The 27,937-nt window shown below is 44.0% G+C and overlaps 1 protein-coding gene across 1 annotated transcript in view; it reads right to left on the reverse strand.

The window, feature by feature from the left end:
- The window catches only part of SQOR (sulfide quinone oxidoreductase), a 29,666-nt gene extending 7,946 nt beyond the window's left edge, over positions 1-21,720 (reverse strand). Inside the window, exons 1-5 of the mRNA XM_045900145.2 lie at positions 21,487-21,720; positions 18,587-18,757; positions 9,464-9,517; positions 6,954-7,148; positions 4,504-4,713 (exon numbers count right to left, since the gene is read on the reverse strand). Coding sequence (XP_045756101.1) covers positions 4,504-4,713; positions 6,954-7,148; positions 9,464-9,517; positions 18,587-18,757; positions 21,487-21,720 — 864 coding nt within the window. The remainder of the gene's footprint in view (positions 1-4,503; positions 4,714-6,953; positions 7,149-9,463; positions 9,518-18,586; positions 18,758-21,486) is intronic.
- Between the last annotated feature and the right edge of the window lie 6,217 nt (positions 21,721-27,937).

Genomic DNA, 27,937 nt, shown 5'->3' on the forward strand with positions numbered 1-27,937 from the left:
TGATCAATTTGGATAGCGCACTTAATTTTTTTATTTATTTATGTAATACTTTCATATTTGTTTATGTAATATTTTATAGTTTACCCTTTTTCGTCTTTTTATTATTATTTATAAACTCTATCTAGGGCGCCTGGGTGGCTCAGTTGGTTAAGCGACTGCCTTCGGCTCAGGTCATGATCCTGGAGTCCCGGGATCGAGTCCCGCATTGGGCTCCCTGCTCAGCGGGGAGTCTGCTTCTCCCTCTGACCCTCCTCCCTCTCATGCTCTCTGTCTCTCATTCTTTCTCTCTCAAATAAATAAAATCTTAAAAAAAAAAAAATCTATAAACTCCATCTAGCAATTTCAAACTGATTTAAGGGTCGTAAAACATTTCACCTTAAGGTGAAAACCTTAGCATCTTAGGACACTCCCAACCTTGTGATGCTCAATAGCTCCCGACTTCCACAAGGAAGTCCGCACCCTCATCAGTGCTTGCTAATCATGGATGATGGAAGGAGTTAAAGAAGTGGCTTGTCTTTATTCCCACTCTCAAACCATTATAAGTTTCATTAGCCGTAAGGTAGAACGGTGCTGTAAATGACCAGAGCTCCTCAGCAAGGGGATCTTGGGTGGTTCCTTACACGCAAAGGTCCCCGAGCCTGGCTCTGTTAATGACCGTGGAAAAGGAACACCTGTCTGCAGGATAATGCAGAAAATGGCCAACAACCATCATCCACCAAATTACTAAGGCTAGGTCTATTTTTTAATAGTTAACCAGAACTACTTTTTTTTTAGCTGAGGGAAAAATCTTACCAGAGACATCTATATTCATTGGCGTTAATGTGCTTAAATTTCACAAGTACACATGAATTCCATCCATCTCTGCTAGAAGGAAAGTTAGCTATTTCCATATAATCATCATAAAGGCATGAAGTTTTACTTGAGCTAACATCCTACAAAAGAGATGCTAAGGTCTGCTTTATAGATTTACTGAAAATTAACATTGGCATTTCGCTGTAGCTTGTCCTTTATACGTTATTTCCACAAACCGTGTATGATAAATAACTTGGTTTTCCTTCATTAACATAATCTCTTCAGAATAGCGTTTTTGAAACTTTCATGTTTAGAAGCAGCATTTAGGGAAATGCAGGTTCCTGGGCCCCACCACCCCGAGATCCCAATCCAGCGAGTCTGGGTGAGGCCCAGGACTCTGTACTTGAACAAAATCTCCTAGAGATTCTGACATGTGAAACCTGTAGTTGACAGTCTTGGAAGCTCTGGCTTGAAGGGACAGGTTCGTTTACCATGAAAAACAGAATGTCATTATATGGACAAGTCACTTCACCTTCCATTTGCTTATCTGTAAAGAAATACATTACCGTTGACCATTGAATAATGCAGGGGTTAGGCTATAGGCTTTCTTTTTCTTTTTTTTTTTTTAATTCTTTACAGTGGTGGTCCTCAATCCTGCTTGTACATGAGAATTATCAGAGGAAATTTTGAAACTCCCAATCATCAGTCCACCCCCCAAACTAATTAATTAAAATCTGTGAGGGTTAGACTCAGACATCAGAACGTTTAAAATCTCCCCAGGTGATTCCAGTGTGTGGTCAGGGCTGAGAGTCACTACTTCAACACCTTTTGGTAGGTTTTTTGGAATTCCAATTTAAGAGTGGGGTTGGGTTTGGAAAGAAAATCTGACCTGAAATCCTATCACTCAAAGGGGATACAAATATCTTTCTTCTTTATAAACCCTTTATATCCAGAGCACAGCTGAGAACCAAAGTAAAAAAGACCAAATAACAAAATTAAGTTAATGCACTCAAGCGCATACACTTTGTTCAGAAAAGTGTGCTGTGGGCCCTCATTGTAGCTCATTCACTTTTACTTAACATTGAATTGAACATGTTCTCATTTTCTAGTCAATAAAGAATTAGCAGCAGCAGCTTAAAAGAGCTGAAGCTGGGGGGACCTTCTAGAGTCACTTACAACTGCCTGACAGCCAGGAAAGAAGAAAACTGGAAAGCTACAAAAAGGACACACACAAAATCAAATAACAGAGTAGTCTGAGACCCTTTTATAAGGTGATAACTAGCCCTAGTAGGCCCTAGGAGCATAACTATATGAAAGCTATTCAAAATTATGACCCTGAGCTGCAGCAAGCAGATATTAGATGAGCCTGGGACATCCTATGACACCAGAAAGCAGGAAAGTGCTCAAAAATATGATGGCGACAAGTCACAAGGGCATCGCCATCTTGAAAGGGCTCCTACTGACCAAATCTGGGACAATGTGAGCACCAAAATAATTATAGACGGGGGCGCCTGGGTGGCTCAGTCGGTTAAGCGACTGCCTTCGGCTCAGGTCATGATCCTGGAGTCCCGGGATCGAGTCCCGCATCGGGCTCCCTGCTCAGCAGGGAGTCTGCTTCTCCGTCTGACCCTCCCCCCTCTCATGCTCTCTCTCTATCTCATTCTCTCTCTCAAATAAAATCTTTAAAAAAATAAAATAAAATAATTATAGACAGTAATGAATTATAAACCATTGGGGGTAAAAACAAAATTCATGAGTTCATACCAATAACTAATGAATTAAGAGAGAAGGGAGGGCTCTTGCAGACAGAATGCTAACAGCCTACTATTAAAGGTAGAGAGAATGCTTGATTGGAAAAATCATCATTTTGCAACTGCCATAGTAAAGACTGGATTAGGCAAAAATCATCAGTGGATGGTAAAACCAGTGGGAAACTTAATGAGGAGGGAGTAGGGTGTCTGCTTGGTCTTAAAGTGTCTTCTCACAGACTTCTTATTAGTAGCAAGGGGGAAAAAGAATAATAATTAAACAGTGGAGAAATTGGGCCATCTCTTGACTGGTGATCCAAATAAACATCATCAATGCGGGGCAGGTGACCATTCTATGCTCTCAAATGTGATATACTAGAAAGTCACGACATCACTTGTGCAATACTTCAGTCTAAAATGCACAGCCTGATACTGATCACAAGAAAACATAAACCCCAAATGAGGAATATTCTATTAAAAAATAAAGCAGTGGGAGGCGGGCTGTATTATTCCAAAATATCAACCAAGAAAGGCTGTGGAAATGTGTCAGATCAAAGGATGCTCAAGAGACATCACAATTAACAGGCAATACCTGCCTGTTGACTGGGCTCTTGCCCTGGAGGGAGAAAAGCACTATAAATGCTATTGGGTCAATCAACAAAACCGGAATACAAACCGTGGATTAAAATATTGTGCCCATGCTAAATTTCCTGAATTGATAACTGTACTGTGGTTATGTAAAAGAATAGGGATCTCTTAAAGGATTTACACTAAAGTATTTAGGTAAAGGGCCATGATATATGAAGTATATAACTCACCTTTAGAGGCTTTGAGAATATATATTATATCACATTACATTACATTACATTATATTATATTATATTATATTATATTATATTAATTATATGTGGAGAGACAGAGAGAGGTCAAATGATAAAGCCAATAGGGTAAAACTCTATAATAAATGAATGAAAATAAAGGCTACACAGCATACAGTTTTCTTTGTACTGGTTTTATGTTTGCAGCTTCTCTAAGTTTGAGATTATTCGCAAATAAAAGTTTAAAATTATGAACTTGAGTCATCAGTAACATCTTAAATGAGAGTTAATACACACCACTTAAGAAAGGAAAGATGTGTGCAATACATTTTAGAAAAAAGCCTGCACTAAAAAGCTTAAAATGAAGTTTTGATGTTTAGAAGATTTGTCGTTGGCTCATTTCAAAATTCCTTTTTTTATGGAACCCTTCATTCCTCTAAAACCACGGAATGAATAAAATGTCACCGTGATCCGTTTTCTCGTTGCTAACAGCTCTTGCCAGAGTGCTATAAACAAATGATTCTCCCATGGATGCTTCTCCAGATGCCTTTACATTTTGTTCTTAATCCTCATACACCTCTACAGAAGGACTATTCCCGCTACACAGAAGGAACACACAGGCAGAATCCAAGCCCATATACAGAGGCTCAATCTTTCCGAGTTACGGTATGGCTCCGCAAGAGCTTTCAAGGATTCTGAAGTGCCTCCTTTTGTGCACAGGTGGAAGATATTTAAAGACACCCCCCATCCCTCGTGAACAACCCACAGGCAGGGGTGTTTCTCCATAAATCAGACAATTACCAAATCCTCCACTGATGGAAGCCCTTCCTGAACTCTAGGCAAGACCCGAAGTCATCAAATATTTTTGGCTACTTCAAGTGACTCGGGAAGAAAAATGGAGATACAAAATAGGATCAAAATTCACTTGATACCCGTAGATAAACACTCCTCAGCTCCCAGGGACACCGCCTCTTACCTCTTTCTCTTCCCCATCCATTTTGATCCACCTTCTCCCCTACCGCTGCCCTGGTATGCTCATTAGAACCAGCCTCCCCCAGCACGATGATGGCAACTGGGAGGTGGGGGCCACAGTGTCACCAGCATCTACAGCCGTGTGTATCTGACAACTGAACCTCACCACTCACTGAAATCACTTGGGTCTCTCCAGGTTTGTCCAGATTCTCAAAAACAGCCTCTTGTCTATCAGCTCGGACTTCGATGAGGTTTTGCTTGTAGTTAACGGTGAGGTTCCTCTCCTGGATGATCTCCTGCAGGGCAGCTGCATACTTCTTAACCCCAAAAATGGTTCCAAGGGAAGTGTTGAAAATGATATTGGCCTTGGATCGCTTCCCTGTCTGGGAAAAATGGAAAGAACAGAAACAACCAACATCAAAGTTACTTCAGCCACCTTTTTTTTTTTTTTTTAACCTAGATGAGAATTAAAACCCTCAGAAGAGAGCTCACCCACTTTCTCCATCACTATACACTGATGGGGCGAGGTGTGAACCAATTCACTCTCTCCTTATTTTCTCTCAGTGACACAGCAACTAAGTGCACTTTTGAGTCAGGGGTTAAAGAGGGCACCAATCATGTGAAGGCCAGAGATGGAGGTCAAGTCCAGAGAAAGACAAGCTGAATTGTTTATTCATATACTGATTTGTCCATCCACTCAGTCAGTATTTAATGAGGTCCTAGAGGTGGCCGGTACTGTTCTAGGTGCTGTGGGAACAGCAGTGAACAAAGTTCCCGTCCCATTGGCTCATACACAGTCATATTGTTCATATGTTTCAGAGGCTGGTATTTTCCCTGATGCCTAAGATCTCATAGGTCCTGAAAGAGAAACTTCCTCTCGGCCATCTAAGACTTGGTAGAAAAGAGTTTTGCAAAGAGAATTCCAGGTGGGAAGAAACAGCTAGTCTCCCTTTTCCTTTGTTCAGCTCCTTTCAGGATTTGCTCACCTGGATCACACTGTTTGTTTGTTTTGAGAGAGAGAGAGAGAGGTTGGGAGAGGCGCAGGGGAGAGGGAGAGAGAGAGAGAGAGAATCTCAACCAGACTCCATGCCAAACACGGAGTCTGACGTGGAGCTCGGCGTTGGGCTTGATCTCACGACCCTGAGATCATGACCTGAGCCAAAATCAAGAGTCAGACGCTTAATGGACTAAGCCACCCAGGTGCCCCTGGGTCACACTATTGGAAAGAAGTTAGGTGGGTAAAAACCTCAAAAGGCTGTGCCATCCGGTAATTCTCATAACCCAGAATGAATATCTTAGAAACAGAAACGATGACTCAAACTGTTCCTTCATTCCCCAGGGCGGTTGGCACAGGTCTGCACAATTCAGGTGAAGGCTTCCCAGGGTGGGTTCCAAGCACACATTCAGGTGGCTCTTCAGTCCCACCTGCCCCTCCCCTTCTCTCACTTGTCCCTTTACAGAACCACAGGCTGCTCTGAATCCTGCCACTGCCTCAGGTCAAACCACACTATGATAAACTAAATGTGACATCCCCCACGAGGGCAGGAGGGCGAGAGCAGCTTCCCCGCAGCCTCACGCCGGGTGTACTCGAGCTGCAGACACGGGCTCTGACATGCAGGAGGAATGCGGAGCGTCCCCACCCAAATAGCTCTTTCCACCAAGGTCTAAAGTTCTATGTCAACATTTATTTTCGCCTTTAGAATTGGCATTTTGCCTACTATATTTTCATTTATCAAGAGCCAGAAAATATTCATAACCTTGAACTAGAGTGGGAGCAATTGAGGATATTGTTATGTTTAAGAACAAACAATGTGGGGCGCCCGGGTGGCTCAGTCGTTGGGCGTCTGCCTTCAGCTCAGGTCATGATCCCAGGGTCCTGGGATCGAGCCCCACATTGGGCTCCCCCTGCTTCTCCCTCTCCCACTCCCCCTGCTTGTGTTCCCTCTCTCGCACTGTGTCTCTCTCTGTCAAATAAATAAATAAAATCTTAAAAAAAAACAATGTACAACCGATTGTCCAACTATATGAAAATACTTAAACAATCTCTAACACATCTTCCCACTAGATTTCTATGTGCACATTAAAAGTATTTTACAAGGACTATTTAATAAAAAGTAGTACATCTAAATTCGTATGGTATGATTGTAACCATTAAAAAAAAAAAACAAAAACGGGCACCTGGGTGGCTCAGTTGGTTAAGCATCCAACTCTTGATTTCGACTCAGGTCACGATCTCAGGGTCGTGAGATCAAGCCCGGCAGCAGGCTCCACTCTGGGTGCGGAGCCTGCTTAAGACTCTCTCTCTTTCCTTCCCCACCTGCCCCTCCCCACCACATGCTCTACAACAAAACAAAACAAAACAAACAAACAAATAAAAAACACATGTTTAGGAAACAAAATAGAAGGACATGTCAAATTGATAACAGCAGCTATATTAAAGTAAATGGAATATAGCGACTTCATTTTTTTCTATTTTATATACTTCCAATTATATAATTTTGTACATATGTAATAAAAACTTACAAATAAAAAAGGTATTTTGACATGGATAAAATGGATTTCTGGCATCACTGGATTAGCACCGTCTGCTCTCCTTGTCTCTACCCCTGGGAAGGAAGCATACCTTCCTGAAGTAGGCTTCTGACAAATACATGATCTTCTGGGGTGCTCCGGCACACTTTACAGGGGTATTTGGGAAGGTAAAGATGGCATTGCCCTCCTTAAAGTCCTGCAGAGCTTTCCATGTCTTCTCCACCGTTTTCACTGAATAATTGGACCCTATTTTGGGATGGTCAAAACCTTCAGGTAAGCCTTTAATCTGCAAGAAAGCACACAAGGAAATTATTCTTTAACAAAAGTGCAAATTCACGAGTGTAAATTTTCTAAGAAAAGTGCAAAAACTCTTGTCGTGAGCCTTCATTCTCTGCCATTTCGATAGCCTCTCAAGTACTTCAGTCTAGTCATTAGCCCCCAGGACTCACACCCATTGGAGCAGGCAGGAAGGTGAGGGATCTGCTAAGATCAGGACTGTGGTGCCTGGAGTCAAATGCCGAACTGCAGAATGGACTCGGCCCATGGGAACACCTTTGCCTCCCTGGCCTTGAGACCATGATTTGAACATATCTCTTCCCACCATCAAGGTGAGGACAAGAAGCCAGCCATGCTTCCTTTTTGGAGAATCAGTTGCCTTACTGGGGAGAAGGACAGGCAGAACCAAGAGCCATATTGTCAATAATCACAAACTTAAACAACCCTTTATCAGGTTGCACCAAATCAAACTCTTGGTAAAGGCAGGTAATTAAAAACATGGACTTGGGAACCCCACAGATCTGGCTCAAGTCCCAGCTTTTCCACTTACAAGGGTTATGACCCTGGGTAAATTACCAAATATCCCTAAGCCAGTGGGTCTCAAATGCAGTTCCTAGGAACTTGCTAGAAATGCAAATTATCAGGCCCCACCCAGACCTACTGATTCAGAAACTCAGGGGCAAGCCCAGAAATCTGTGGCTCTCTAGGTGGTTCTAATGTACACCGAGTTTATGTTCATCATCTGTAAAATGAATATAAAATGAATATAAAAGTAACTGCTTCAGGGCACCTGGGTGGCTCAGCCGTTAAGAGTCTGCCTTCGGCTCAGGTCATGATCCCAGGGTCCTGGGATCAGGCCCCACATCGGGCTCCCTGCTCGGCGGGAAGCCTGCTTCTCCCTCTCCCACTCCCCCTGCTTCTGTTCCTGCTCTCGCTAACTCTCTCTCTGTCAAATAAATAAATAAAATCTTTAAAAAAAAAAAAAGTAACTGCTTCAGAGGGTCGTTGGCGGGAGGAGATGAGACCACACACATCAAGTGCTTAGAAAAATGGCACCCACACGGTGAGTGCCCCACAAAGTGTCTGTGTAGTCCTGCCAGGAAGATTAACTGGACACTTGTCTTCGGTGTTAAAAGGTTCATAGACTGCAGTGAAGATGGTATAGATTGAGTTGAGACTCAAGCACCAGTTCTTCCAGCAAGAGCAGAGAACCATCAAAAACCAGTCATGAAGATGGGCTGGTCCTTCAGAACCTCCCAGGCTGTTCTCCAGACTGTAGGGCAACCTCGCGACACCCACCCCTCAGCTGTCAAGGAAACGGAGTGCTAGGATATCCTCCACAACGCTCAGAGTAAAAAGCAACTGTTCCTCTGATTACTGACCATTATCTCCTGCTACAGTTTAAGTAGTTGTAATATCAGCAGTTTCAACAGCAATAATTATCATTATTATAATTTTTATAAAATCTCCTTGTATTTTAATGTTTCTGAAGTCTCAGCCCATGCTAACAGTGGATAATTCGTGGCACGACTCTGAGGTAGGTGAGGAACTAGTCCTGGCTCCAGACACAGATGAGGGAACTGAAGGAGAGCGAGGTTGAGAGACCCACCTAGAATCTTACAGAACCAGATGCTGAGACTCCTGACCACTGCCTCGGGTTCTCCTCACACGACCTCCCTGCTCCTGGTTCCTAAAGCAAAACTCACTATCCAAGAGATAAACAAACAGCTGATCTCTTATCTCTTTCATTACTAGTCTCTAGTTTGAAGAGGTTGTTGTTAAGGAAAAGGGTGCCATAAAGTGGTAACCAAGTTCCTTTTAGGAAGACTGGTCACAAAGGGCAGGTTATGACCCCCCCATCCAATTTGAGTTGCTTCCCTAGGAACTCTGGAGAAGAGGGAGGCAGGGAGAATCAGAGAAAGAGAGATCTGATTCCCCCTTTGGCTGACAGGCCAGGGAGCAGGACATCACCATGCAGACACCCCGTGGAACTGAGGGGAGAAAGAAGCAACTCAGTCCTACATAGCAAAGTAGTTTTCTTGTGACTCTGGAAGAGCCTGCTCTTTTGCAAGAATTGCCATTAGGGCATGGATATGCTAAACTCGGATTAAAGCTTAAAGCTAAAACATATCATCATCGTTGACATCGTTGACAAAATCTTAAAGATTTTTTAAAAACCATATAAAAAGACCACTAAGAAAAGAAAAACTAAAAGAGGATCCCTTAGAACTCTTTCATGCCAAAATGAATACAAAGCAACTAAATGCAGCATTTGATCTTAGCATAAATAGGCCAGTGTCACACAGAAGTAGTTTAAAATAGTACCTTCTCATAGTCCAGCTGGATTCCGAGAGCAATAATAAGATATTTGTAGGAGATCTGCAACACAAAACAATGGTATTTTAGACCAGAATCCCAGAAATGGCAGCCCAAGGGCTAACTCAGCTCTAGCCCCATGTGGCCACCCCCATGCCTCCATTTTCTACTGTGGATGCCTTGAGGCTGTGGGTGACAGGCAGGGGACAGGGAGGGAGGCACACTCCTGTCTGCCATCACGTCTGCCATTCTCTGTTTCTCATGCCTCAGTGCTTCACAAGTATTGAATAACCTGCCTGGGTTTGAGACTCCTGTGTTTTCTTTTCTTTTTTTTTTTTTTTAAAGATTTTATCTATTGGGCGCCTGGGTGGCTCAGTTGGTTGAGCGACTGCCTCCGGCTCAGGTCATGATCCTGGAGTCCCGGGATCGAGTCCCGCATCGGGCTCCCTGCTCGACAGGGAGTCTGCTTCTCCCTCTGACCCTCCCCCCTCTCATGTGCTCTCTCATTCTCTCTCTCTCAAATAAATAGATAAAATCTTTAAAAAAAAAAAAAGATTTTATCTATTTATTTGAAAAGAATGAGATAGAGAGAGAGAGCATGAGAGGGGGGAGGGTCAGAGGGAGAAGCAGACTCCCCGCTGAGCAAGGAGCCCGATGCGGGACTCGATCCCGGGACTCCAGGATCATGACCTGAGCCAGAGGCAGTCGCTCAACCAACTGAGCCACCCAGGCGCCCGAGACTCCTGTGTTTTCACACAGTGAAGAAGGATACAAAGAAGCCACAACTATTTGTGTGGTGCTTCTGTTAACACTTCCTCATGCTGAGGGGTGGGAGAAGCACTTCCTAATCTTAAAAGACAACAATAGCCAAACTTTGGAAAGAGCCAAGATGTCCATCAACCAATGAATGGATAAAGAAGATGTGGTACACACACACACACACACACACACACACACACACACACACACTGGAATATTATGCAGCCATCAAAAGGAATGAAATCTTGCCATTTGCAATGACGTGGTTGGAATTGGAGGGTATTATGCTGAGCGAAATAAGTCAAACAGAGAAAGACTTGTATCATATGACCTCACTGATATGAGGAATTCTTAATCTCAGGAAACAAACTGAGGGTTGCTGGAGTGGTGGGGGGTGGGAGGGATGGGGTGGCTGGGTGATGGACACTGGGGAGGGTATGTGCTGTGAATTGTGTAAGACTGTTGAATCACAGACCTGTACCTCTGAAACAAATAATATATTATATGTTTAAAAAAAGAAGAAGAAGAAGATAGTAGGAAGGGAAAAATGAAGGGGAAGAAATCAAAGGGGGAGACGAACCATGAGAGACTATGGACTGAGAAACAAACTGAGGGTTTTAGAGGGGTGGGGGGAGGGGTTAGCCTGGTGATGGGTATTAAGGAGGGCACGTTCTGCATGGAGCACTGGCTGTTATACGCAAACAATGAATCATGGAACACTACATCAAAAACTAATGATGTACTGTATGGTGACTAACATAACATAATAAAAAAAATTTTTTTTAATTAAAAATAAATAAAAAATAATAAAAAAGAGACCATTAACTTTAAAATGTATAGAGTCATGTGTGAATCCCAGACAAATCTGATCTGCCATATGGATTGGATCAATATTATAAGTTAGAAACTGCCTTTTTGAGGGTCATGGAAAAGGATGTGATATAATCTATATGATCTTACTTATGGTCTATTTAAAACTTAAAAGTCCCTTCTTTAGATATGTATATTGTGGGGCATCTAGGTGGCTCAGTCAGTTAAGCGTCTGCCTTCAGCTCAGGTCATGATCCCAGGGTCCTGGGATCGAGTCCCATGTCGGGCTCCCTGCTCAGTGGGGAGTCTGCTTCTCCCTCTCCTTCCCTCGGAGCAGGGAGCCCCATGCAGGGCTCGATCCCAGGACCCTGGGATCATGACCCGAGCCAAAGGCAGACGCTTAATGACTGAGCCACCCAGGCACCCCAGAAATGTGGGTTTAAGATGAGAAGGAAGAAAGCTGAGGCCAGAAAGTGTAAGCCAGAGAGATATAAAGAAACAGGACTTGCCTAGAAAACTGGAGGTGGAGAATGATCATAATGAAAGTCAGGAGCCCAGCAAAGGAGTAATGGGTTGTAATGAATTATCACGATCTTGTACTAAAAGGAGAAGCAGAGCAGCAAAATGAGTAGGTCACAGCTGAAGAGAGAGGTCTCCAAGACCAGAGAGCGCTTGGTCCAGGTTGAGGAGCCAAGGGCAGTAAGTCTCTGCAGAGGTCCTGCCCTGGTATCCAGGAGGCTCAGCTCCAAGGTCACCTCCACAGTGACGCCTTCCGATGATTCAAATCCCCTCCACACTGGCCCCTTCTGGGAGCTTCCTCAGCACAGTGTACATGATGCATTAGAGCACTGGTTGTGTTATTTAGGAATAAGATCTTCCCTTACTACATCGAATACTCCAGAGGCTAAAGGTTATGTTTCATTCTTTATATTCCTGGAATCTAGCATAGTCACGAAATTAAAGTGAGGAACTCAGTAATGTTTGTTGGATGGATGGATGATTTCAGTTGTTTGGGAAATACATAATTTATCAAAGTGGACAGATAATATACACATCTTCCTCTGTATGATTTGCCTATCCATAGAGAGCTGTGCCCTGAAATTCCTTGTTCCTTAGGAAAGTGTACCAGGCCCATTAACTACCTGACTGAGCTATGTTGAGTCTTCAAGGTAAATGAGGTCAGATGGGACATGGGGTCTGGGGGTGATGATCTACAGGCAAAACATGAACACAGTCAACAAGAAAAACCTTTGGTTTGTGTGTGCCCAGATTGTTTAATTAGAGTATAATATTGATTATTTTTAAGGACTAGTAACAGACAAGCTTAATATCATGAAAAAAAAAATCATTGAGGGAGAATAAACCCTAAGAGAACAAAGAACAAAAAGAAAGCCTCAAGCCTTCTGAATAAATTCAAGTTTCCAGGCCAGATGATCTAAATTCTAAGGAATTGCAAAAACTTGTAGATAAGACTTTTGAGCAATTACAGGGAACAGGGCAGACATTGCCGGAAGGCTAAATATGGGCACATATCCTAATTTTCTACAGGGAAGTGGAGGCAGTAAACTCTGATACTAACAACCTAGTAAATAGGATGTTCCTCCATTGTAAAATTCCAGACTCATCTACTAAATAAATGTCTCTTGGTGATTTAGGAAAAGAGCACCAACATATGTTCACAGATTGCAAACTGCTTTCAGTTAGTCAGGGGTCAGGAAATAATGCTGACACACAGTGGATACTTAATAAGTATTTCTTTTTCGCTTTTTTCATGTGTCCTTTTAAAAGTAGTAACAGTAACATCTCTTGGGCATTCACTCTGCAGGATACTGTTCTAAGTCTTTCACATGTTTTAATTCATTTAATCTTCAAAACAACCCAATGAGGTAGGTGGTATTATTACCTTTTTTTTTTTTTTTTAGATTTTATTTATTCATTTTAGAGGGAGAGAGCAGGAGGAAGAGCAGAGGGAGAGGGACAAGCAGACTCTGCACTCAGCGCAAAGCCCAAAGGATCTCACGACCCTGAGATTATGATCTAAGTCAGATGCTTAACCACTGAGGCACCCAAGCACTCCTTATTAGTCCCATTTTATACAGATAAAGAAACTGAGACACAATTTGCTCACAAATATTTACTGAGCATCTCCTATGTGACATACTGTGCTAGGTCCTGGACATACAACATTGAACAAGAAAGATACTGTTCCCACCCCTCCAAGAACTCAGTCTTGTGGGTGAGAAAGGTATTATCAGATAATCACACAAATAATTACTAAATCATAGACTGCTATGATAGCGTGTCAAGGGGGAACCTGACCTAGCCTAGTAGGTCAGGGAAGGCTTTCCTGAAAGGGTATATCTAAAGTAAAGATGAATAGGAGTTAGCTAGGAAAAGAGGTAAGCTCAGCATGTGCAAATGTCCCAGGGAAGAAGGAGGCCAAGGCATTTGAGGAAATGGGAGGAAAATGTGCTAGAGCAGAAACAACGAGAGAGAGAGAATGGAACCAGAACCAGGTTAAGTCTGGAGAAGGATAAGGGCCAGTCCACACAGAGCCTATGGGACACATTCCAGACAAACAGACCCCTGCATCAGGGAAGAGTCAGAGACACACTGAGTCTGGATTTCAGGAAAAGCCTTCAACTCAGTCTTGAAGAAATACTAATGTATAAACCAAGAATGGAATGATTTGGGTAAGTTTTTAGCATAAAATATTTCCTAAACAATGTTCATTAATTTATGCAAGGTAGAAAAAGCTCCCTAGGGGCATTATCAAATTAAAACCTTGAACTTAAATGAAGCCATCATGGATAATGGCTAGGAAAAAAAAAATACTAACTGGATGACAGAATCATAAATCCACAAGATCCAGGCAAGTTGGTAAGATGAACTAAAGCCAACAAGATGACATCTCCCATGAGTTGGTATAAGCGGATTTCTGAGATCTGGCTATAGCAGACTTTTGCTTAATAAAATCTTGGAAGAAAGTCCTGCCAGTTTACACCAACTTCTTCCCCAGCCCTAAAACAAGACACTGCAAGTATCCTAAGAGTCTGAGCCCTAGGTGTCTAAGCAAGCTCAGACATGAGAACACCTACCAGTGCCTCTCATTCTCAAGGGAGGAGACAAGTTATGATTCTTGAGATGCGCACAGACCCAACCGCAGAGGGCTCTAAACTATACGTATAATATGAAGGGGTCTAATCAGGAAGCAGGCACTGCTGTACCAAAGAGGTGATATATATTGTCAGAGACAGGTGTCCTGGCTCCAGGCACAGTGGACTGGCAAGGGAAATGAGCCCCAAAGCTCAATCTTCCATTTAATACTGTCTGCTCTCTTGGAGATGCTGGAGAAAATAAGTTCATCAACAGGGATAAATAATTTTTAAGTATTTGATATATATACATATATATATATCCTAATTTATTATATATATTCTAATCCATTACATATGTCCATATATTAGATATGGATGGAGAAAGCCTGACTTGACACTGGGTCATGTGAAAAAAGACCCAGAAATTTGAATTGACCTCAACCCCAGCATGAATCAGCATTGTGCTAATGGTTGCTAAAAAAAGGCAAATGCTAACTTAGGCTATTATCCAGTTGTGGGAGAGAATAGCATCACTCTATTCTGGGCCATTCTGTAAAATTGCCTACTCTCCTGGGCAACCTCTTTCATGGGGGAACCAACAGGGCAGATGATGTCCACAGCAGGGCAGAGAGAACAGCGAGGGCACTGGAGACCATGCTGGAGAACAGGAGAAAGTGCTGAGGAAAGTGAAGACAGGGCACAAGTCTACCTGAAGACTAGATTTACACAGACAATAAGAGCCATCTTCAAATAGCTGAAGGGTTCCTCCACAGAAACGAAAAGATACTCTTGGCCATGCTACAGGACAAAACAAGGAACAAAAAAGGCATTAAGGCCAAAACCACCCTGGGGGCCCAAGAAAGAACGAAAGGGGCTACAGAAAAGTGGATTCTGACTCAGCAGAGGCAGAACTTTCATATGACCCGTCTGTCTAAAGCCTGGAGTGCGACTGCTTGCTGTCAGAGAACTCCTTGACCCTGGGACCAACCCATTTTAAATTCAATCCCTGTCCCCACATGGCCCAATTCCAATTACTCTGCTCTATTTATTTTCATTAATACTCATCACCTTCTGGGGCGCCTGGGTGGCTCAGCTGTTAAGCATCTGCCTTTGGCTCAGGTCATGATCCCAGGGTCTTGGCCCCGCATTGGGCTCCCTGCTCCGCGGGAAGCCTGCTTCTCCCTCTCCCACTCCCCCTGCTTATGTTCCCTCTCTCACTGTGTCTCTCTCTGTCAAATAAATAAAATCTTTAAAAATAAATAATAAAATTTAGGGCGCCTGGGTGGCTCAGTTGGTTAAGCGACTGCCTTCGGCTCAGGTCATGATCCTGGAGTCCCAGGATGGAGTCCTGCATCGGGCTCCCTGCTGGGCAGGGAGCCTGCTTCTCCCTCTGCCCCTCCCCCCCTCTCATGTGCTCTCTCTTATTCTCTCTCTCTGAAATAAATAAATAAAATCTTTAAAAAAATAAAAAAATAAAAATAAAAATAAATAATAAAATTTAAAAAAACTCATCGCCTTCTAACACACTATGTAATTTACTTATTATGTCTATTAGTTATTGTATGCCCTCCCCTGCTTGAAATAAAAATCCAGAAAAGTAAGGATTTTTGTTTCTTTTTGTTCACTCATATATTCCTAAAACTGTATCTAGTTTATAGAAGACACTTAATAGGGGCACCAGGCTGGCTCAGTCAGTAGAGCATGCAACTCTTGATCTCTGGGTCATGAGTTTGACCCATGTGGGCATAGAGCTTACTTTAAATTTTCTTTTTTTTTTTTTGAGAGAGAGAGAGAGAGCGCGTGCGTGTGTTGTGGGGGGGCCAGCAGAGGGAGAGGGAGAGAGAATCTCAAGCAGGCTCCACACTCAGCTCAGAGCCCGACCTGGAGCTCTGAAATCAAGACTGGGAGGCTCAACCAACTGAGCCACCCAGGCGCCCCTAGAGCTTACTTTAAAAAAGAAAAAAGGAGGGGCATCTGGGTGGCTCAGTTGGTTCAGCATCTGCCTTTGGCTCAGGTCATGATCTCAGGGTCCTCAGATGGAGCCCCACGTCAGGTTCCCTGCTCGGCTGGGAGCCTCCTTCTCCCTCTGCTGTTCCCCCTGCTTGTTGTGCACACACACTCTCTCTCTTTCAAATAAAAATATTTTATTTATGTATTTGAGAGAGACAGAAGAGAGCATGAGCAGGGAGGAGAGGGAGAGGCAGGCTCCTGCTGAGCAGGGAGCCCGACATGGGGCTCAATTCCAGGATCCTGGGATCATGACCTGAACCAAAGGCAGATGCTTAACCAACTGAGCCACCCAGGTGCCCCAATAAATAAAATCTTTAAAAAAAAAAAAAAAAGGAAAGAAAGAAGGAGGGGTGCCTGGGTGGCTCAGTTGGTTGAGCGTCTGCCTTCAGCTTGGGTCATGATCCTGGGGTCCTGGGATCAAGCCCCGCATCGGGCTCCCTGCTCATCAGGGGGGCCTGCTTCTTCCTCTCCCTCTGCCCCTGCTCGTGCGCTCTCTCTCTTGCTCACTCTATCTCTCAAATAAAAAAATAAAATTTTTAAAATAAATAAATAAATAAAAAGGGAAGGAAGGAAAGAAGGGAGGGAGGGAAGGAAAGAAGAAGAAAGGGAGAAAGAGAAAGGAAGGGAGGGAGGATGGATGGAAGGAAGAAAGGAAGAAGAAAGAAGGAAAGAAAGGAAAGAGGATGCTTAATAAATATTTGTGAGAAGAGGAAGGAAGGCAGGCAGACAGGTAAGCCAGCTAGAGAGCCAAGGATCATGAATGCTGTAAGGCAGGTACTCCTGATCAAGGTTTAGAAAAAGGCTACAAAGAACCTCTAAATTTGGGTGCCTGGGTGGCTCAGCATGTTAAGCATCTGCCTTCTGCTCAGGTCATGATCTCAGGGTCTGGGATTGAGCCCCAGGTGGGGCTCTCTGCTCAACAGAGGGTCTGCTTCTCCCTCTCTTTGCCCTTCCCCACCGACTGTACTCTCTCTCTCACAAATAAATAGAACCTTTAAAAAAAAAAAAAAAAAGAAGCAACTCTAAACTCAATGAAATTAAATGCAAAATGTAATCATCTCAGGGTCCTGAGATGGAGCCCTGAGATGAAGCCCCAAATGGGCTCTGTGCTCAGCAGGGAGTCTGCTTGGGACTCTCTCCCTCTTCCTCTGCCCCTCCCCCTGTGTGTGTGCACATGCTCTCTCTCTCTAAAATAAATAAAATATTTTATTTAAAAAAATGGTGTGTATATGCATTTTCTAGATAAGGCTTTTATCAGGTGCTCAGAAAGATCCATGACCCAAGGAAGAGTTACAAATGCTTGTAGCCAATGAGTCCCTGTTTAGAGGAAGGGGTTGGACTTGAAAACCTTTCAGATCCCCCACCAACTCCGAGATTCTACAGTTCTGTGAAAATGCCTGCCACATGGGGCACCTGGGTGGCTCAGTCATTAAGCGTCTGCCTTCGGCTCAGGTCATGATCCCAGAGTCCTGGGATCAAGCCCTGCATCGGGCTCCCTGCGGGAAGCCTGCTTCTCCCTCTCCCACTCCCCCTGCTTGTGTTCCCTCTCTTGCTGTGTCTCTCTCTGTCAAATAAATAAATAAAGTCTTTAAAAAAAAAAGAAAAGAAAAAAGAAAATGCCTGCCACAGTGCTGGGCTCAGCGGCAGACAAGAGGACATGACACTGCAGATGGCTTCTGAGCCTGTCATCTCCCCCTCCTGCTCTCATCCCTACGGGGGCTTTGATCTCTGGGTGATAGGAGCAGACTTCTAAATGGTACTGAGCAGTTGAGAGTCTCAAGCTCCAGGAACAGAAATTCTCCTTAGCCCTCGTACAATGGGGACTCACACTGTCCCTTACAACTCCGGCATAGTGCCCCCTGGCATAACTGGAATGGATATTTTCCAATGTCTTCCTCAGGGAGGTCAACTGTCCGGGAGAGAAGCCAGCTGTTTCAAAGGTAAAAGGAGGGAAGCGCTGCTATTTTAACATATAGTGGTAGTATTTGTTGAATAAACCATTCAGATGCAAGATACCATACCAAGCGATTGAGCAACAGTTCAATAAATACGTGTCTTCGTTGTTCATTTATTCATCACTCACTCCTTCCATCTATCCCATCCTCCATCCACCACACATTTTTTTTTTTTTAAGATTTTATTTATTTATTCATGAGAGACAGAGAGAGAGAGAGGCAGAGGCAGAGGGAGAAGCAGGCTCCCCGCAGAGCAGGGAGCCCGATGCGGGACTCGATCCCAGGACCCTGGGATCGTGACCCGAGCCGAAGGCTTAACCGACTGAGCCACCCAGGCGTCCCCACCACACACTTTCCACCTCATGAAATATCAACACACACACACCCATGCACACACACGCATATATGTTGCTCTCTCTCCGTGCAGCTATCCAGTTTGATAATGGCTGTGCATTAACACGAGCCCTGACTGACTAAAGCCGAAGGACCCCGATGCTTACCTCCTTGCCATTGTCTGTGTGGATGCAGTTCTTGTCTGGGTTCAGCTCAACCACTCTAGCTTTGATCCATTCTACACCAGATGGTACCACACTCGCAGTGGGACGGCCAGATGAGGATAACGGCTTGGCACCAGCACCCACCAGCGTCCAGATTGGCTGGTAGAAATGTCTCTGAGAAACGAAGTATTTGGAGGTCCGTTTCAATTTGAGACAGATCAAGAGAGTCATAGTTAAAGGCACATGAGCTAGACTCTCAGTTATCCCTCCCAATCCTTGAAGCTCATGTAGAAAAGCCTTAGGAGGTTAGTCTCCCCCTCGCCCACACCTACTGGCGCCTCCCATTATGTTAAGCTCTGAAGGGCAGTCACCTAACACAAGAATTCTGCCAAAATCGTGCCAAAAAAGCCATCAACTACCTTTCGTGAGCATTATATTATTTGTTCCTCAAAGCTGATTTGATGCTTAACATGTACATGTTATGTGTGTGTGTGTGTGTATATGTATATATATATATACATATATATACACACACACATATTATGGATACATTTATGTGCACAGACATAAAGAAAAATTAAGCCTGGCAGCCTAAATATGGTTCCTTAGAACCATCTGGAGACTACGGTAAGTCTGGAAAGTTTACAAGCACTTTTGAAGAGTCTCAAAACTTCTTGAATTTCCAACGGTGCTTCCCAAACCCACGGAGGACTGCAGACATTCCCTACTGGCCCTAGTACCCTCTCCTTTCCTTTCTCAGAGGTTTTATACCTGAAGCCAGTAGGCACCAGATCCTACCCCATGATGCCAAATATCCACTATTTTCTAGAATTATCTTGCTTCAGATGGTCCTCACTTGAACTAAGTTAGTTTTGAAAGTTCTAGACTCATGGGCAAAGGGCAGATTGATCTAACAGCCTCCGAGAATCCCAATACACTCATGGAATGGCCTGGGGGATCAAGAATTTCTCAACACTGCCAAAATGCCTCAGACTGGCTGGACAGAATTGCCAGCCACAGAGATGTTAAAGAGGATACGAAAAATGGCTTTGCAATGTCTGTACAGCCAGTAATGGAGGTGATCAAAGAGAAGGAAGGCAGAGGTCTCCAGTGGTGAGAACTCATTGATTTCAAATCCATCTTGAACAGAAAAAGGAATAAAAATACAACCTCAGATTCTCTTTTAGACTACAAACAAGCATCAGCTCCACCAATCACTAAACCAGACACAGGAGAGCAAGTACCAAATACCTGAGCCCCTAGCAGCACCTTTGAAAGGCTTCCATCCTGCACTTCCTCACGGGGGAGGACAGCCATAACTCTGGCCTCCCAAATTGTGCCCAGTGCTTCCGAAGAGCCCTTCTCATTACCAAGACTACCCCAGTGGGAGACCTGCCCATGGGTTAGCTACAACACACCACAGGCCCCTGATGGAGCTCTCAGTCCAGTGTCATTTAAAACACTGAGGCACCTGGGTGGCTCAGTGAGTTAAGCGTCTGCCTTGGGCTTGGGTCATGATCCCAGGGTCCTGGGATGGAGCCCCAAGTCTGGCTCCCTGCTCTGACTCCCTGCTCAACAGGGAGCCTGCTTCTCCCTCTCCTTCAATCCCTCCTCACTGCTCGTGCTCTCTCTCTCTCTCTCTTTCCCTCTCTCTCTCTCAAATAAATAAAATCTTTTTAAAAAATTAAAAATTTTAAAAAATAAAATGCTGACCCTAAATTAGTCACTTTAAAAAGAAAAATGATCGAGAACATATTGTCTCAGATCACAGCATATCAGTCTGAGACTGCAGCTAAGCCCCGGGCAACCTCATGGGGGGCTGGGTAGACTTCTTGAAAAGGAATGTGCTTTTCTTGACCTGCCCTCCCCACCAAACAGGCACTGGATCCATTTTGCTTCCCTCCCAAGGACACAGTTTCCAACTGGTACACACCTAGTTCCTCAGGAAACATCAGTCAAACCACCAAAAATCTGGAATATTTTTTCTGAAGCTACTGGATCATCTTAAAATGTTTGCATGAAATAGTGTCTTACACACACTTCCCAGCTTCCTCCCTGGTGTCTCTACCTTTTTCTGCTTTATAATCTGTTTATAATCCCTTGTACTTCAATTTCTCAATCCCACTAACACCTTTCCCAGAGGCCTCCCTGCCCCTCAACTCATCACCCATTCTCCAGACTAGAAGAGAGAAAGGAAAATATAATGGCCATTGATCTTCCTCTGGACACTAGGTTGGAATTGGGAGGTCTTTTGGGGCTGAACTGTCTCTCCCCAAAAGATACGCTGAAGTTTTCACCCCAGTACCTGTGAATATGATCTTATTTGGAAATAGGGTCTTCACAGATGTAATCAAGTTAAGATGAAGTCATGCTGGATTAGAGTGGGCCCTAAATCCAATGACTGGTGTCCTTATAAGAAGGTCATATGAAAACACTAGAGACACACAGAAAGAAGGCCATGTGAAGACAGAGGCAGAGATGGGACTGACGCCAGCTATAAGCCTAGAAACACCGAAGATTGTCCACAACCACCAAAGCTAGGAGAGAGGCATGGGACAGATTCCTTCTCCTCTCCACAGCTTTCAGAGGGAGCATGACCCTGCTAACACCTTGGCTTTGGACTTCTAGCCTCCACAACTGTGAAAGAATAAACCTACTGTTTTAAGCCACACAGTTGGTGATAATTTGTTATGGCAGCCCTAAGAAACTAACACAGAGAACATAAAAGCCTGAGATCTGTCCCCTCCCCCCACCCCCACCTTCTCCCAATCCTTTTTGTGCCCAGGAGAAGCACTAACCTGAAAACATGACAGCAACAGGGCCTGACAGCCATCCACACTCTACCCCCTAACACACATGTGCACCTGCACACAGACGCAAGCACTCAAAAGGGGGAGACTTACCTCACTGGGCTCGACAATGGCCACATTTTCTGCACCCACTCTCCTCTTCATGCGGGCAGCCATGGTGATCCCACCGCTGCCCCCACCCAGCACCAGCACTTCATAGTGGTGTTTGGCTGCAAGGCTGGCCCCCGTGTGCAGCTGAAGGGGGCTAGCCTGCTGAGTGCCCAGCCTGAGGAAGCAGGCAAAGAGCCGGGCTCGAGGGCCAGACACCACAGTGGCCAGTGGGGTCATCTTCAGGCTGGATCAGGCTAGAAAGGAACAGACAAGGCTATGAGTAAGTAGGGACCACTGTGGGGCCAAAGAATTTTCTTTCAGGGAGGAAGGGGAGGCTGGCATCTGACCAGCTCTAGTTGGTTCCCACCATCTGCTCTCAAGACCAACTTCCCATCTGGCTGTGGTCAAAAGTCTTCTGGGAATACCACTGATAGCTAACAATGGGCTAAGCTTTCCATTTCTCTCATCCTCCCTCTTTCAGGACACCTCGGACTCTGAACTAGGTAGGCCTCACCTTTTAAGTTCTAATTATTTGCCCATACTTATCCTTGTCCATCCATAAATCTAGGGCATCTTGTGCTTTATCCAGCTGCCATCCATTTTCCTCTCAGGCACAATCCCTGTTTCTTTGACTTTTTAGTCCATCAAAGATGTAGGAGTCCACAGACAGACACCTGTACAATTCCTTGCCGTTAAGGGCACCTAAGAGACCTTGATCAAACAGAAACATTCCTAAGAAACCCACCTTCTGCAACTCAAAGCTCAGACCAAAGTAACTGGGGCCTTGGCCGCACTTAGAGCCTCCTGGCTCTGCTCACCCACAGACATGCAATGTAATCACATCAGCAAAAGCCCTCCACACCCTTGGTAATTTCAACCAGAAGATAAAAAGGCCATAAAAGGAGCCCTGCCCAGTATCGTAAAGTTATGTTTTATGTAAAGAATCTGCACATACTGCTGGTCGGTCTTTTATTATGTCCAATTCAGTAAACAATCTCCCCTTCACAGTTCCTCCCAGAGACGTACTTTACCTTTAGGAAAATGTGTTTCTGTGCCGAGCAGTTAGTGCTTTGCCAGTGAGAAAGTGAGGGCTTCTCGGGACCTGGCCCTGGCTTCACCCCATCTATAGAACAGGCCTCACACCTTGCGTACCATCTACATGCATAACTTGAAGGGCCCGGACTCAAAATATCACCCTCTCTGGGTATTGCACTGTCCCAAATTCCACCAGCAAGTTCAGTCCTTTGGGTTCAACAGTGCTCCAGGGAACCCTTTACTAAAATGTGGGTACCCAGTTGGGGCATAACACTTCTAGCTGCTAAGATCACGAACTTCTTCATGGAAACACTTTAATTATATGATTTTCTCCCCAACTAAAGAAGAGGAAGGCTACATGAGGGGATTAAACAAAGCCAAGAGGGGAAAAGGATGTGGAAAGAAGCAAGAAAGGCCCTGGAGGAGGAAGGAATGACCTAGTGGGAAGGAGGAGGAGCTGAAGGTTGATTTTGATTAGAATTAACTATTCCAGGGTTTTGGCACCCCCAACAACTTCCTCAATATCTCAGCTCGGAGGAGCGAGGTGGGGAGGGCCGGGGGGGCGGGGGGGAGTGTGGATTTGGGCGCCTACAGTAAGTGGGGCAGGCTCATAAATTGTAGCCACAAGTTTAAAATCGGTGCAACCCTTCTAGAAAATAACATTTTTCATCTGTTGACCCTGTGTTTCCATTTCTGAGATTCCAGGCTAAGGAAATAATTTCTAAAGCTAAAGAAAAAAATCCTTTACAAAGATATTTCTCACATATTCATTCCTAATATGGTGAACCTTCAGTTAACTGGTTTGTGGATTGGATCTGATTAAATCCTGGTTACAGAAAAAAAACCACAGGCTCCACACTGGCCAGGGAAAGCTCAGGTCCCAGACTGTTTTAACCAATACTATTTCATGACATTCAATTTAACATGGTGCAGAGGAGCAGGAATAGCAGTCTAAATGTCAAAACATCGGGGGAAAGGTTAAGTATGGTTATACATGATAATGGGTGATTTTGATTTCTTCTGCTTTTCTATGTTTCATAAAATGTCACCTATATACATATATTAATGTTGTGATAAAATCTTTATTTTGATAAGTAACATGTATTAAGTCCTTTACATAAGCATTCAATTTGTGAGTTGGATGCCATTATCATCCCCATTTTACAGATGATAAAATCGAGCCAGGGAGCAGTTAAGTGACTTAAAGACCATATAGCCCGTAAGTGGTGGGCTATGAATTGAATCCCAGGCACTTTGGTGCCAGAGCCTCTACTCTAAACCACCGTACTCTACTATCTCTGTGATCTTTATCAACAACAGCAAAACACTGCCTATGTGATAATGTTAAATGAAAAAAATCCAGATATATTTTCTACACTTCCCAGAAAAGGGAAAACTATTTTTTTATGGTACTGACACCTAACTGTTAATGTTTTGATATAACTATAATTGATTTTTCCTCTACTTTGCGTGTGCTTTTCTCAAGTTTTCTTTAATGAACTCTAGATTTTACATTTTGAAAATCACTCAATTTGATTTTTTTTTAAATGATTGAGGAGTGGAGAAAAAGCACCAAGTAGGATGTTGCTGTTTCGTGGGGAGAGAAGATTTTTTTCTTTTTAAGATTTATTTATTTATTTGAGAGAGAGAGAGTGAGCATGTGAGTGGGGAGAGGGGGAGGGAGAATCTCAAGCAGACTTCCCGCTGAGCATGGAGACCGATGTGGGGCTTGATCCCAAGACCATGAGATCGTGACCCGAGCTGAAATCAAGAGTCAGAAGCTTGGGGCGCCTGGGTGGCTCAATTGGTTAGGCGGCTACCTTCAGCTCAGGTCATGATCCCAGGGTCCTAGGATCGAGCCCTGCATCGGGCTCCCTACTCCGCGGGAAGTCTGCTTCTCCCTCTCCTTCTGCCCCTCCCCCCACTCGTGTGCTTGCTCTCTCTCTCTCAAATAAATAAATAAAATCTTTAAAAAAAAAGAAAAAAGTCAGAAGCTTAACCAACTGAGCCACCCAGGCGCCCCAGGAAAGAAGATATTTTATGGTGAACAGATAGCCTTTTCATATTATTCACAAAATGACAGAATCACCACAAAACTCTTCACTTCCCAGAAAAGGGAAACCATTTTTTCACGGTCTTGACCCTACATCTTAAACCTCCCTGGAGAGGGTTAAACAATGATGATCTAGAAGGAGGCCTGGCTAAGTTTCTGGCTTCTAGCCACTCCATCTAAGGTTATTTAACCTCCTAGTTCCCTTCCAGCCTAACACACCATGGTTTCTCTTTTGAAAGAGGAAGAGTTTACACAAATATTTCCCTCATTCAGCCAAGACGGCTAGCTCTGTTCTATTTCAGCAGCTACCCGTAGCCTGTTTCTGGATTCAGTATTTATAAACACAAAGGCCTCTCAATTTCATTAATAACAGTTATCAAACAGAATGTCCTGAGGATTGAATTCAATAAAAACCCCTGAAGGAGATGCTGAGAGCTTCTGAGTTCGTCACACATGTTAGGAGGGTGAAGCTCTGTATCCCCCACCCCGACCCATACCTATGCTCTCTTCAATGTGGCTGTTTCCGAGTTGTAATAAACTTTATAACAAACTGGTAAGCATAAGTAAAGTGTTTCCTGAGTTCTGTGCGTCATTCTAGTGAATTATCAAGCCTAAAGGGGGAGATCATGAGAACCTCCAAATATGTAGTCAGCCAGGTAAAAGTCTGGGCCCCCTGGGACAGCGTTTACAGATGACATCTGAAGTGGGGGCAGTCTTGTGGGGCTGAGCCCTTAACCTGTGGGGTCTGATTTAACTCTGGGAGTTAACTCTGGAATTTAATTGTTGGACCCCCACTTGGTGTCAGAGAACTAGTTGATGTTGGAAAAACCATATATTTGCTGTTAGGATGTTAGAAGTGGTGTCAGAAAATATTACTCAGGAACCAATAAGAATTTCTGACATTGACCTAAACCAAGTCTATAGCAACAACCAAAAAAAAAAAAAAAAAAACCACAACAACAATGAAAGGAAGCAGCAGTCTCACAATCTTAACCAGAAGGCAAACAGAAAAAGAAAGGCCAGACTTAACCCTGAAGTCGGCAGAAAAGAAACAGAATATTTCTGCCAACCAAATAACGAGGAAGCATAAATCTAATATGACTTCTTAGTCTCTCAAGAAGATAGCTTAGGGGTGCCTGAGTGGCTCAGTCGGTTAAGCGTCTGCCTTCGGCTCAGGTCATGATCCCGGGGTCCTGGGATGGAGCCCCACATTGGGCTCCCTGCTCTGCGGGAAGCCTGCTTCTCCTTCTCCCATTCCCCCTGCTTGTGTTCCCTCTCTCACTGTGTCTCTCTCTGTCAAAAAAAATAAATAAAATCTTTAAAAAAAAAAAAAAGCCTAAAACATATTTACTTATCAGGTTAAGAAAGAAGAATTAACTACCAATGAGGGGCACCTGGGTGGCTCAGTCGGTTAAGCACCCAATTCTTGATTTCGGCTCAGATCATGATCTCAGGGTCGTGAGATCAAGCCCTGTGATCTCCGTGCTAGGTGTGGAACCTGCCCTCCATCTCTCTCTCCTTCTCTCTCTGCCCCTCCCACCCCTAGGGGGAAAACAAGAATTAACTACCAATGATACATAAGAACGCAGCCACTTTATATTCTTACAAGGTGAAACATACACACTTTTAAAAAATAAATAAGGCAAATTTAACTTTAACAGGTGCATGTAATACATTTTATAATTAAATAATTTGATTCTAGGGGCGCCTGGGTGGCTCAGTTGGTTAAGCGACTGCCTTCGGCTCAGGTCATGATCTCAGGATCCTGGATCAAGCCCCGCATGGGGCTCCCCGCTCGGCGGGAAGCCTGCTTCTCCCTCTCCCACTCCCCAAAATCTCCCCAATCTCATGCCACGTGACATGCCACTCACTGGGTGTCAGCTAGGACACCTAGCTGAGTTCAAACACAGCTGGCCTCTAAGTAAGGATTATTCGGAGCATTCTTTTTTTAAAGATTTTGAGAGACAGAACACAAATGGGGATTAGGGGCAGAGGCAGAGGGAGAAGCAGACATCCCCCCTCCCCCCAGATGAGCAGGGAGCCCGATGCCGGGACGTGGGACTCAATCCCAGGACCCTGGGATCATGACCTGAGCCGAAGGCAGACACTGAACCGACTAAGCCACCCAGATGCCCCTATTGAGAGCATTCTTAATGAAAGATCCATTAGACCAGCAAGACTTGTAGTTAACCTCTCAACTACTTCTGCTCTTTCGGAAACAGTGGGTCTTTGTATAGTTCACAATTGTTTTACCTCAAGCCAACACCGGGCAGGGTCCTTCTTGCTTCAGGTTTCAGTAACCCCAAAGCCAGCTTTTAACTTGTCAGCTTTGTAGAACACTTCCAAAATCAAAGCGAAAAACAGATAAAGAACAGCCTCCAGCTCTGGCCACCCGCTCTGTTCCTCCCACCCGGGCTCTCGACCCCGGCTTCCCTGGGCCAAGCTTCCCTGGGCCAAGCTTACTCGGAGCTGCTTTGTCCTGATGGTCTGAATGCCTGTGGGTCCCAGTCTCTGAGACGCAAGTGAGCCTTATCCACACAGTACAGGTGGGGCTTTCCCCCAGTACCCAGGTGGTGAGACTCCTGAAAGGCTCCTCCTCCTCCACATGCTCCTCCCCCTTGGGCTTTCCAGGCTTATTTACTTAAATCGGCCCTATAGCTGTCATCAGTTACATCTCAACCAGATTACTTCCAGAAGACAGGATTTGATAGGAAAAAGTAGGGAGAAACTGTCATAATGTTAACAGCTACATTTACTGAGCATTTACTAGTTGTACTTTACTTACTCTCTCTCAGAGACTCCTGACAATAGCTTTGTAAAAGGGATGTTAGTATCCCCATTTTGCAGATGAGAAAAGTGACGTTTGGTATAAGGTTAGAGAACTTTCCTAAGGTTACATCACTAATTTAAGCAGCAGAGTTGAATTCAAACTGACTCCTCAATTGAGTTCTCACAGTGTTAGACCTAAAAGATAATTGAGGGAAAATGCCTACTGGCTGAATTTTATTGACATTCAAATTTAAAGTAACTTCTGCCCCATGGAGTGGAGTGGGAGGGAATCTACAAATTGAGAGAAAAAAATAAAAAACATTACGTTTCTTGGGGAAGGGTGAGATACAATAATAGCATTGATATAATTTTTGAAGAGCCCTTATCTTTTAGAAATACATATTGAGATTCTTACAGCTGAAATGATTTGGAATTTGCTTGAAAATACAACAGGGAGGTAGAGTAGGTAGGAGTTTAGAAGACACAAGATTGACCATGAATTGATATAAGGGCATTCCCCGTGGTAGTGTACTTTTGTATAAACTGAAAAGTTTCCACAATAAAAAAAATGAATGAAACAACAAAAAACAAAAATCA

Source organism: Mirounga angustirostris, unplaced genomic scaffold (genome assembly GCF_029215605.1).
Source record: "Mirounga angustirostris isolate CCGP_5_RB_7025 unplaced genomic scaffold, mMirAng1.0.hap1 SCAF_9, whole genome shotgun sequence".
Classification (NCBI taxonomy): domain Eukaryota; kingdom Metazoa; phylum Chordata; class Mammalia; order Carnivora; family Phocidae; genus Mirounga; species Mirounga angustirostris.